Here is a 12,345-nt window from a genome sequence, read left to right on the forward strand (position 1 = left end):
AGAAAGACAGAAACTTAAGGAGGCGGCTTGCTGGCTTCAATGTCGTACAGATCCGTTGTTTGACAGCATTTTGGGTGAGCTGATATATCCCCACTCATACATATTTAACAAAGACTGTCTTTATTAGAGCTGCTCCGACTAGTTGACGTTGTCGACGTCATCGAGGACGTAAATGCGTCGACGGGCAAAACATACCGTCGACGGGTAATGACCGGTTTAAAAAAATTTACATGCGGATAAAGTTTAGAATGGCGGGCGCTCGCGATACAAGCGGTTGTTACTGGCACCCCCAAGGGGGCCGCTGTAATTTCAATGTGACCGGCGTTGTCAGATTTACCAAAGAGGAAGAAAGTGGGCGAGCGAGAGAGAGGGAGCGAGATCGGTGAGTTGGAAAAGTGCGTGGGTAGCGCCGAGTTGAGTGGCTTCATCCCCCACGTTTTTGTTTTAGTCAATAAAAGTATCCATAAAGAGCCATCCGACGCCTCTCGGTGTTTTTATGCATGCCATCGCCTTCCTGAGGAGGAAATCGGACGAACCCAGACGAACCGACGACAACGAGCCAAGTGAATCGCCGGTGAGGAGTTGGAAACACCGCCAGTTTCCAAAAAGGGCAGAGTTGGTAACACGTGAAAGCGGCATAAAGCCAAAAAAGCGGACCAGAATAGCCAGAGCCTGGAATTATTTCAAGGAAAATATGGAGGGTGCCACTTTGTGTACTTTTTGCTAAGCTGAGCTGCATACCATGGTTGCACGTCAGCTATGAACGAACACTTGAAGCAAGTTGCCTTTATGTGCGTCGTATCAACGTTTATTTTTGTTTAATAAAATAATTAATATAATTATATTTATTATTGAATTTATTAGGATCATGGAAGCTCCCACTTGGGGAAAATATATACATATATCCTGTATATACATAATATAATAAAACTATATATGGAAACAGCACTGGCCTGCTTACTGTAATCCATGACTGCACTAATGTTAGTTATTTAATATTATAAAGTTTTACATATAGTAGTATACTATAAAATTAATACTATATATTTAATTTTTGTTACTGTGGGTATGTGTGCCTTTCATTCAAAATAATTGTGGAAATATTTCAGTGTGCCCTCTACTTTATCTATTTTCAGGTTAAAACAAAAGTTTCCCCATCTCCCAAAAATGCGGCATGCACACCAGAAAAAGCATCCGAACTCACACAAAGTATTCTGAAAATGGTTGTCCGGGACATTGCAATTCATTTTGACATTTAGAAATATATGGACAATGACATACCACAAAAAGAGTAAGAATTGTTTTGACTCCTGTTAAAGAGGTGAAGTCACGGTGTTTCCGTTTACATTTTTTTGCACTAGTTAATGCCAGCAGCATTTGACCTCATTGTTTGTGATTTATTTTTGGTATTTACGTTATTTATTTATCCGTTAATAAAGAATTTAGGTGTTCCAAAATGTTTTTTGTGAATTAATAAGCTTGAACAAAAATGTCATTATTAAAGTAGTAGTAAAAAAATAAATACATTATTAGATTCGTCGACTAATCGTAAAAATAGTCGGCTGACTAATAGGGAGGAAATTAGTCGTTTGGGACAGCCCTAGTCTTTATGGATACGAACAACAAAGTCCGCCAATGTATTGTTGCCGACTTGGCTGCTACAAACAACCTCGCTTTGACAGTAGACAGCTGGACACACCGGGACGACACTGAGCGCTATCTCACGGTTACGTGATGAACAATGAGTGGTAAATTAAGAGAGCCGTACTTCAAACTCGTCCCGTTTATGAAAGTTGTCAAATGCTGGCAGACGTGACTTCTGTGGCGTTTGTTAACTTTTTTAATGCCCGACAACACTCGCATGACTAGAGGTGGGAATCTTTGGGCACCTAACGATTCGATTACGATTACAATTCAGAGGCTCCGATTCGATTATAAATCGATTATTGAAGCACCCCCCCCCCCCCCTTTTTTTTTTTATTTATTTATTTATTTTTGTACACTAGTTCCAAAATTGTTCAAAAATCCTCTCAGGCTAAACAAACTATTTCAGTATCAAGTTAACCGTTAAAAACAGTAAATAAAATACTCAAGCCCCCATTCTGTATCGGCAGCTTTAAACTACATTCAATTAATTTAGTGTTGTGAATCAACCATTAAAGTTGTTAAAATTGCTTCCGTGAAAGTTTTAAAACTTTTTCATCATTTAAAGATAGATTTAAGTGAAGATTTGGCCGATTTGGGTTTTTTCTTTTTAGATAAAAAGTAATTAGGTTCGCTACAACAGAGCCTTCTAGAGAAGTCTACTGCTTTAAGATGGCGCCTGTTTACTAGCGTGGGAAAGTCTGTCATTTCGCATCTAGTTCATATGGCCTATTTACTTACACTTAAAAAAATAATAATAAAAAGGAGTGAAAGACATTTTTTTAGAGAATAATAAAGTTGTATTTTTGAAATTGACTTTCGAAAATATTTTCCATTCCTTTAACATCATGTATTCCTCCAAAAAGACCCTGTTTGTGAGGTTGAGTTCTTATACAGTATTTACATTGTTGAATGGCTTGTTTTTCCCTTATATTTTATTTCTTTTATTCATTGACTTATTTATTTACTTAGTATGTTTTTAATTTAGGGCAGGGGTGTCCAAACCTTTTGCAAAGGGGGCCAGATTTGGTGTGGTAAAAATGTGGGGGGCCTACCTTGGCTGGCGTCCTTTACGTAGAACAATATATTTAAGCAAATTTTAGCAAGCCATTCTGTGTGTCACATTTGCTTTATTATTTTTTTTATCAATAATTTCCACAAAGTGTTGCAACTCGCCTTTGTGGCATTCTCTTTCATCTTTTCTCGCTGTAAAATTAAACTAGCTTAAAGTTGCTTCAATTTCTCGCTACGTATCTTCCCTGTAATCTTGTCGTACATGTCAGCGTGTCTGTTTGGTAATATCGCCTCACATTGAACTCATTAAAAACAGCGACTGTCTCTTCACAAATGAGGCAGACACAGTTTTTGCATATTTTAGTGAAGAAATAGTCCAATTTCCACCTATCCTTGAAGCATCGGCTGTCGCGGTCAACTTTTGTTGTTGTTGTTGATTGTCACCATTTTAGAAAATTGGGAGTAAAATGTCACGGGGTAATGTTGCTTAGAGTGCTGCTCCCTTTTAGTGGGTAAATGAGGAGCAGCATTAAGTGTGTAAGCTACTTCATCTGCTGGTAGCAGTACTGCTGAGCAATTTATTAGGTCTGTGTGCTGGCCAGACATTATTGATTTCATGACAGAGGCTGGGGGCCGGATGAAATTTGACCACGGGCCGCATTTGGCCCCCGGGCCGGACTTTGGACATGTCTAATTTAGGGTCTACTGTTTCAGATATTGGCCATGAGTAGTGTTGTTTGCAAAAGTCAGGCATATTTTATGTTCATTTTTACTTAAGCCATGTATAAAGGCTGCCAACATTTATTTCTTATATTTTCATTGCAGATTTTTTTACAACAACCAGTGGAACTAAAAAAAACAACAACATAAAAATCAACTTAATAAAGGCAGGGAGGGCAGACGCTATCTTTAAGTTGTGGCACTCAAAGGGACTTAAAACGATTAATGACTTCTATATTTATGACACAAACGTTATGATGTCCTTTGAGCAATTAAGACTGAAATTCGGACTTGACGGGAAGCATTTTTTTAAGTATTTGCAACTTAGGAGTTTTATTCAAACAAATCACAGTCTTGATCTCCTTAAACCTCCTCTCACTTTTTTAGAGGATTTGATGACCAAAGACATTCTTAGGAAAGGGGCTATCTCGAGTTTGTACAAAATTCTAATGTGTAATTCACCTGAAAATTCAAAGGACAAAATGAGGGCATGGATTCATAACTTGGATAAGGACATAACAGAAAGGGAATGGGCTAAGCTGTGTGCAAATGCTCAAACCATATGCATGAACGCACGGTTGAGACTTATTCAATACAAGTGGATAATGAGAACATACATAACACCAGCAGAACTAAACATATATAATAAAAATATTCCTGATACCTGCTTTAAATGTACAGGAGAAAAAGGTACCCTGTATCACTGTGTATGGCAATGTGGAAAAGTTAAGAAATTTTGGGATGAAGTAAGAAGCACGTTGGAGGGAATGATTTTAAAAGACATTCCATTTGGACCAAAGTTTTTTCTGCCGGGATTGTTTCCAGAAGAACACAATTACAACAAACATGAACAGACACTTATCAATTTTGGTTTAGTAATGGCAAAGAAATGCATTGCATTAGTATGGAAATCAGATCGTGGACCTTCTACCAAACAATGGATCAACCAGATGTTGTCGGTTATACCTCTAGAACGCATGACATACATATTGAAGGGCAAACAACAGCTTTTTGAGGACTTGTGGACACCTTTTATGAATTATGTCAAAAAGATGAAATTGTCTTGAGGCTTACAAGATCCATATTCGGGACTTTGATTTTGTGTTTATGGAGGATAAATGGGGTGAAGCTGGAGCTTAATAATGGTAGAGGAACAACTATTTTTTTTTCTTTGTTTTTTTTTTTGTTTTTGTTTTTTTTTTCTTGTGGGTGTGTTCTCTGTGTGGTCTCTTTATGGTATTGTTTTGATGGTGTGAGTTATTAGTTTGAAAATCAATAAAAATATTGTGGGGGAAAAAAAGGCAGATTTATCCTTTAATGGTTCAAGTTATTTGATTAATCGTTACAGTGGTATCTTGTTTTTAGGGTTCCAGTTGGGGCTGCGGCCATGACGGACCCCAGTGACATCAGTCTGCCGCCGGAGGAGCGCGTCAGGATCCTCACCAAGAAGGGGAGCTCGGTGGACATCAACGACGAGGTGCCCTTGCGCCGCTATTTCCGATCAGGCATGGAGATGATCCGTATGGCCAGCATCTATACTGAGGAAGGCAACATTGAGACTGCCTTTATCCTCTACAACAAGTACATTACGTAAGAGCCGTTTTCCTAGGCTTTTTTGGTGATGTTCTTTGGGTCTGACCTTCTTGTCGCCCCTCCAAGGCTCTTCATAGAAAAGGTTCCCAAGCATCGGGACTATAAAACGGTGAATATTCCTGAGAAGAAGGACACGCTAAAGGTAGGAACAAAATGGCGCTAAGCTGTTTTTAGATCTCCTCCTAATTTATATTCATCTCCAGAAATTGAAGGACGTGGCCTTTCCTCAAGCTGAAATCCTGAAGAAAGCACTTCTTAAGAGATTTGAACAAGACTACGCTCAGTATCGAGTCAAGAAGGTAAGCATGACTTGCATATCACACTGTCAATAAAAGGAGACTGGTATTAATGGTTAACAAAACGATCAGCTTGAACAGCCACATTCCACTTTGTAACAGTTGGAATTACACTGCATGGTTTAAGTGTCGTGTTAAAGTTGATCGAAATGGGTGTAAACCTTGCATTAATATAGTTACTAAACATTTAACACAATCGGTTAAATATCACTTAAATCAATAAAAAATACAAATTAGGCCTGAACGATACTGGAAAAAACTCATTGCGATATTTTTGGGTAGGTTGTGATAGATTGCGATAATAGATTGCGATATTAAAACTTGAAGAATATTCACCAGACAACTTCAATAGATCTGTTTGTGATAGGCCTAAACCATATTGGAAAAAAATTAACATTGCTATATATATTGCCAAGACTCCACACTTACTTTTTGCAATGGTTGCACTGGTTGCACCTAACTTTTTCTTAAGGTGCACCAGCAAAAAATGTAGGCGCACCCACATTTTTTTTTGCATCACCTTTAACACCACAATGTTATAATTCCTTCATTCATTCATCTTCTGAACCGCTGATGCACGAGGTTCGCGGGGGGTGCTGGAGCTTATCATAGCGAACTCCAGGCAGAAGTGCGTGGTCGCACTGCCTAGCAGGAGGGAGGCTGAGAGGCTGTGGTGCTGCACGAGCATGAAGCAGAAAAGTATGAACTATTTTTAAAATTTAAAACTCGATCCTTTTCACCCGAATCCAATCCTCTGAATTTTTTAAAACATTTATATCTGCCCTTTGTCCACAAGAAAAAAAATGTCAATCAGCAGCACTTTGTTTTATTTGAATGTACAGGACCTCTGTCTGATTTGTTTACTGGAAAATTATTTTCATGTTTTATACTCGGGACGTTTATTAAAAACTTTAACAGGTTTGATGTACTTAAAACAGTGTAGTTGTAGACTACGGTTAAGTCCGGAAGCTGTAATGAAATCTTATTTTTGAAGGAAATACTGTAATTTTCGGACTATAAGCCGCTACTTTTCCCCTAATTTGAATCCTATGGCTTCTAGTCCAATATGGCTTAAATGTTGATTTATTTGGGTTAATAGGTAAAACTTTATTTGACAGCGGCAAATTATGTCACTAACTCCGTTTATGTCCAACTTGGATCTTTTGCATCTATTCAAAAGTGAGATAATATGCCGGATGACACAAAATGACACCTGTCATAAGCATTCATTAATGCTCATGGCAAGTCATAAGCATTCATTAATGCTCATGGCAGTGTCATGTCATAATTATGCTGGTCTTATGACAGTTTTATGGCGCCGCTGTCAAATAATGTGTTACAGAATACCAGAGCTAGCAATTAAGGCAACAATTGGAAGAGTAACTGAAGAAATAATTAGTACAGAACATGAATTTGGATTGTTATTTATATCTGTAGCGCTGTAATGCATGCTAGGAGGCATGTTGGACAACAGCAGTTTTGACAGCAGGTGGCAGCAGAGGTTGACTCTCTACCCCGAGGGAGCAGTGATGGCCAAATGAAGCTTCTTGACGCAATGAAGCTTTGCAGCCAATTGGTTCAAAGCTTCAAGGTGGTTCATTTGGTCTTATTTCTGGAGCAATTTATGTGTGATTATTTACGGTCGGGTTGGGCTGACTTCTCTCTCGCTAACTTTTTTATTCAAAAATATATATTCATATATTTATACTAAAACGATGTATGGATGTTAAATAAAATACCGTAAATAATTTAGATCAAACAGAGAAGGCGCTGTGCATGCCTGCGCACTGGAATGCAGTGGCTCTCTTTTCAATCTTCCCCTCCCACGCCTTGGCACCCTCCGCGAGCATCGTTATTTCCTTTCCGATATGGACCAGCTATAGGAGTGAAAAACAAACTATAGACGGGAATTGAAAAGAACAACTGCGGTAGGAGTGGGATATGGAAAAGGGTTCAAATTGATTGTTGAAGATGCTATAGGAAACCTGTGTTGGCTTCGTTGAATGTTAACGAATGTGGCGCTTTGGTCTCATACGAGAAATATATTTAACAAACTTTTACAGCATTGTTTCGTTGTGTAAATGCATTTATAATGATCATAAAAATATGTAGACAATTTAAACATTGAGAAAACGTTTGTTTTCTGCCGACTCGAGATTAAAATAAATGTCAAATCCACTATCCGCCTGCTGGAACAGACATGCAAATATAAAAGATATACAGTATTGGCCCGAATATAAGACGGCCCTGATTATAAGACGACACCCTCTTTTTCAATACTCAAGTTTGTAAAAAGACTTTTTCAACACCAAATCATTGTACAGAAAATAATTACAATACAACTGAAACAAATGATTATAACAATATATTTGAGAGAAAAAGCATGTTATTTTGCCTCATTCAAATTTTAATATCTGAACATTTAAATATGTAAGCTAAAGTGCAATTACATCCGTAAATGAATGGCTTCTGGTTTTTGAAATGTAAATAAACCAATCTATTTTGATAAAACAACAAAATTGCAATAGCTGCATTACTATCAAAGTGAGGTCTAACTGTAACTGTAGTCTTGAAACAAATCTGAATACGGAAAAACATTGCAATAAAATAATGCAAACTGGTTAAACTTGAGAGTAGCTGAGATTTGTCATGACAGAATATTACTCCTCAAGTTCTGCATTCGCTTCAATGATATCTGGCGCCATCTAGTGTCGTGAATGGTTATAATGTCTAGACCCCGAATATAAGAAGACTCCCACTTTATCAGTCTTATTTCAATGCAAAAAACACAGTCTTATATTCGGGCCAATACAGTAAATGTTTATTGAAAAAGCTGAAGATGGGTTGTCACTGGGTCTTTCAGCAAGACAATGACCCTAAACTTATGGCCAAATCTACACAGAAATGGTTCACCAGACACAAAATCAAGCTCCTCCTATGGCCATCTCAGTCCCCAGACCTTGTTTTGTTGGCAAAAGGGGGTTGTACAAAGTATTAACACCAGGGGTGCTAATAATTGTGACATACATTATTTGATGTCAAATAATTATTTCTTTATGTGGGATTTTTTTCCCCACTGAGTAAATGCACTTGTATTGTAGGTTGGATTTTTCTCTTTTTTTCCATTAAGGTCCCATATTATTTGAATTAAAAAAAAATATTAGAAGCTAAAAAACACATTTTAACCAGGGGTGCCAATAATTATGGAGGGCACTGTATAGACCCTACCCACGTGACGTCACAACTCCGCTCTCCTGAATGGTACCGCCCACTTGTCCGTCAAAACATAGTGTTAACCTGTTACGGCTACGTACATTTCTCCTATTTACGGCGTGTTTTTCTGCTCCTTAACTTTAATAATCAAAATGGTGAAGGCGTGTGTGGCTGTTGGTTGCACTAACAGAGAAGATGGAAGGAGAGACTTGAAGTTTTACCGTATTCCGAGGGATCCAAAGAGGAGAGCAAAATGGACGGCTGCAATTCGACGTGAAAACTGGGCACCAAAAAATCACCACAGACTATGTAGTAGTCATTTTATATCCGGTAAAATGCATTTAAGATATACTTAGAGGGTTTTGGGCTGACAAATAACCACAATTAAGATCATTGCGAGGCTAATCGCCGACAACATACGACGTAGTACGACATAGTTTCAAATTCAAGATGTTTGTGACTTCCCTTTCTTCCACCATCGTTATTTTTTGAATAATATTTAGCTGGTACCAAGTGAAAGAAACTGGCCTCGTCTACGGGGCTGACAAATAACCACAATTAAGATCATTGCGAGGCTAATCGCCGACAACATACGACGTAGTACGACATAGTTTCAAATTCAAGATGTTTGTGACTTCCCTTTCTTCCACCATCGTTATTTTTTTAATAATATTTAGCTGGTACCAAGTGAAAGAAACTGGCCTCGTCTACGGGGCTGACAAATAACCACAATTAAGATCATTGCTAGGCTAATCGCCGACAACATACACGTATGTATGTAGTGAGAGTACTATCGCTAAACCATATAAACATTAAAAGCCTTAACTCCATTGACAAACGACATGAAATACATTAGACTTGACAGTGGATGTTAGCAATAACAAAAGATTTTGAATTGAAAATTTCGTAACTCACCTTTCCAGGCACAAGATAGATTCCTGCCGAATTTTCGTGGACGAGGACCTGTTTCACCCAACCAGCAACGAAGTATTTATAAGCCTCCAAGCTCTTGAAGTTTTTCAAATTTTCGTGGGAATAGGCTGATTTTGTGTGGACAAGATAATTGTAAATATCAGCGTAGCAGATGTCAGGCAGACAGGGCGAAGACAGTGGGTCGAAAAACATCGATTTGGGCATCAAATATGGATCTGGCGACTGTATAGAACGAAGCTTTTCCACATAACGCCTTTTATGCAACACATCCAGTGAGTTTACGGCATCAGAAAGCACCGGGTCTTCCATGAAATGCATTTTAAATTCCTCGATCAATTGAAACCAATGCTAATACAGAGACAAAATGACGGACAAGTGGGCGGAACCATACAGCGAGCACGTGGTTTTATGACGTCGGTGGGTAGGGTCTATATAAGTCGCACCGGTGTATAAGTCGCATTTTTGGGGGGAAATTTATTTGATAGAATCCAGCACCAAGAACAGACATGTCATCTTGAAAGGCAATTTAGAATACAATAGAGAACAACAGGCTGAATAGGTGTATAGTATGCTAGCATAACATGATGCTAGAAGTTAGATCGGGCCCTGGAGGGCACTGTATGTTTTTTTCCTTTTCAGTGCACATTCTTTGGCTGGTGCGACTTATACTCAGGTGCAATGTATAGTCCGAAAAATACGATAAACGTCCAATTAATCGATCTTAAAATATTAATTATTAGTTGCAGCCCTAGCCAGCATCATCGCAGGTGATTTGTTGATCAATAGATCCATTGCTGATTGGTTGTAGTGCCAAGTGACAGCGACAGGAATAGAACACAATTCCCATGTTAACCTAATTTCTAAGCAGTACACGGGTTGATGTCAAAACTGGTAGAGAATAAAATATAGATTCGTAAATATGTAACTTTATGCATTTATTATGAAAGTATTTATCGATTAATCAGTGAAAATTAGAGAAAATCTTGGCATGTGCGTGCGCCCTTGAATCTTCTGATTGCGCCCCTAAATGTTTTAAGTTAGGGGGCACTGTGCTCCTTGTACAAAATCTTAGTCTGGAGCCTTGGGATTGGATGTCTATTAGTGACAAAATCATTTAAATTCACAGGGAAAGATGAAAGAGCCACATGATTGGAAGCGTATTACTTTCAATGGCACTGAATGAGTTGATTGGTAGATTGGGTATTTAAGACATTTACTTATCTACTGCCATTGATGCCATATATTGGGAAGAATGAGGTTGATTTTCACGTGTTGTAGTTGCATAAAATCTACATGTCACATCACTTTGCGGAATTAGACAAGTAATTTTTTAAGATATATTTGCAAATTTTAAGGTCTTAACTTTTTATGGGCTCTTACACAATCAGTTTTAGTTGTAAAAGTGTTACAATTCAAAAGTATGAAGAAGCTACAGGTTTAATTCGCGTTCACGAGCTAGCCAGGTGCTTGCGAGCTGTTAGGGTTAGCTAGACAAAACACGGTTTGGGGTTGTCACAGTTGGGAACAACAGTTCAAATTATTCAAAAGACTTTTGTATATAGGGTAGAGGACACAGTGAAGTTATATTCCAGCAGCTCTCAGTTGTGTACATTACATACATAGAATTAAAAAAAAACTATAGAAAATGAATATTAATTCAAGGCAGTAAAACAGCAGCGTGTAAGAAGTGGTGATACCAACTCTGCCTATAATAATCTGCATATATAAAAGCATAACCTTATGTTCCTATAATGAGCCAAGTTGTGCAAGCAAAACTCAGTCTTTTTAAAAATATTTCCATAGATGCTCCCAAATTTAGACCGTGCTCAACGAAGAAATAAGAAATATTCCAGGCACTGAGATTTTTCTCACTTTAAGCCAGCGGTCTCAAACTTTGCAACCCGCGGGGTAGTATTTTGTGTCACTAAGTCAAGTGTTTGTGCGGCCTGTGCGTCATTGTGCTTGGCTTTTCTTTTTTTTTTTTGTTAATCACTTACTACGAATTAGCATATTTTAGGATAATGACAGTTTGGAGCGGTGTTTTTTAGCCAAAGTGAGTCACTTGATGGATACTTAATTTCAAAGTGATGCCATGTGGATGCAATATGTATCCTGTCACCCAGTCATTCCTGCCGTGAAGGCAAAGGTTGGCCAATTTCAGGAAAAGTTGGAGACAGAATAATTTTTTAGTTGAATACACCTGACCAAACGGTGTATTACTGTATACACAGAGAAAATTCTAATGCTCAAATATTAAGATTTAAGACATCTTTAGTCAACTAGACAAACTATGTTGAATAGCGGAGATATGAAAGCAGGTCATCGATCATCACCTTTTGGAGAACATTCATGTCCTCAACTATCATTAAGATTGAAAAGACTGGATTACTTTTACTGTTTTTTTTTAAATATTTGAAACCTTTATTTATCTCCAATAACCATTGAATGAACTGAGCCTAATCTGACACTGTGGACCTTCCAGAAAGAGGAGGAGGAGGCTTTGGCTCTGCAGGAGTCCCGCCAGCGAGCGCTGGACGCTGAGCGGGAGCGTGTGGCCGAGATGCAGCGGCGGCAGCAGGAACAGGAACAGTTCAGCGCCTTCGAGGAGATGATCCGACGCCAGGACCAGGAACGAGAGCGCCAGCGCATTCTTTTGGAGTTCGCCGAGCCCTCGGAACCGCCCCCGGACATGCCGCTCATCCCAGGCATAAGAGGTCCGCCGGTCATCTCGCCCACAATTCCAAACAACCCAACTGTGAACCACCCTTCCTCGGCCGTAACCCCACCCAGCTTTGACCGCTCACTTAAGCCCGGCTCGTTGGTCAGTCCTGGGAACAATGGTGAGCTCGGAACAAAACGAAATGTCATTGATATCCATAAGGCCTTGTTTCGTTGTCATGGTACCCGCGGGTTATTAAAAGTATTAAAAAAG

At 38.7% G+C, this 12,345-nt stretch overlaps 1 protein-coding gene across 1 annotated transcript in view; it reads left to right on the forward strand.

The window, feature by feature from the left end:
* Positions 1-12,345, forward strand: part of LOC130913830 (STAM-binding protein-like A) — a 31,243-nt gene that overhangs the window by 1,547 nt on the left and 17,351 nt on the right. Inside the window, exons 2-5 of the mRNA XM_057832717.1 lie at positions 4,744-4,968; positions 5,038-5,113; positions 5,175-5,270; positions 11,896-12,253. Of these exons, the coding sequence (XP_057688700.1) occupies positions 4,766-4,968; positions 5,038-5,113; positions 5,175-5,270; positions 11,896-12,253 (733 nt within the window). The 5' untranslated portion in view covers positions 4,744-4,765. The remainder of the gene's footprint in view (positions 1-4,743; positions 4,969-5,037; positions 5,114-5,174; positions 5,271-11,895; positions 12,254-12,345) is intronic.

Source organism: Corythoichthys intestinalis, chromosome 3 (assembly GCF_030265065.1).
Source record: "Corythoichthys intestinalis isolate RoL2023-P3 chromosome 3, ASM3026506v1, whole genome shotgun sequence".
NCBI lineage: Eukaryota > Metazoa > Chordata > Actinopteri > Syngnathiformes > Syngnathidae > Corythoichthys > Corythoichthys intestinalis.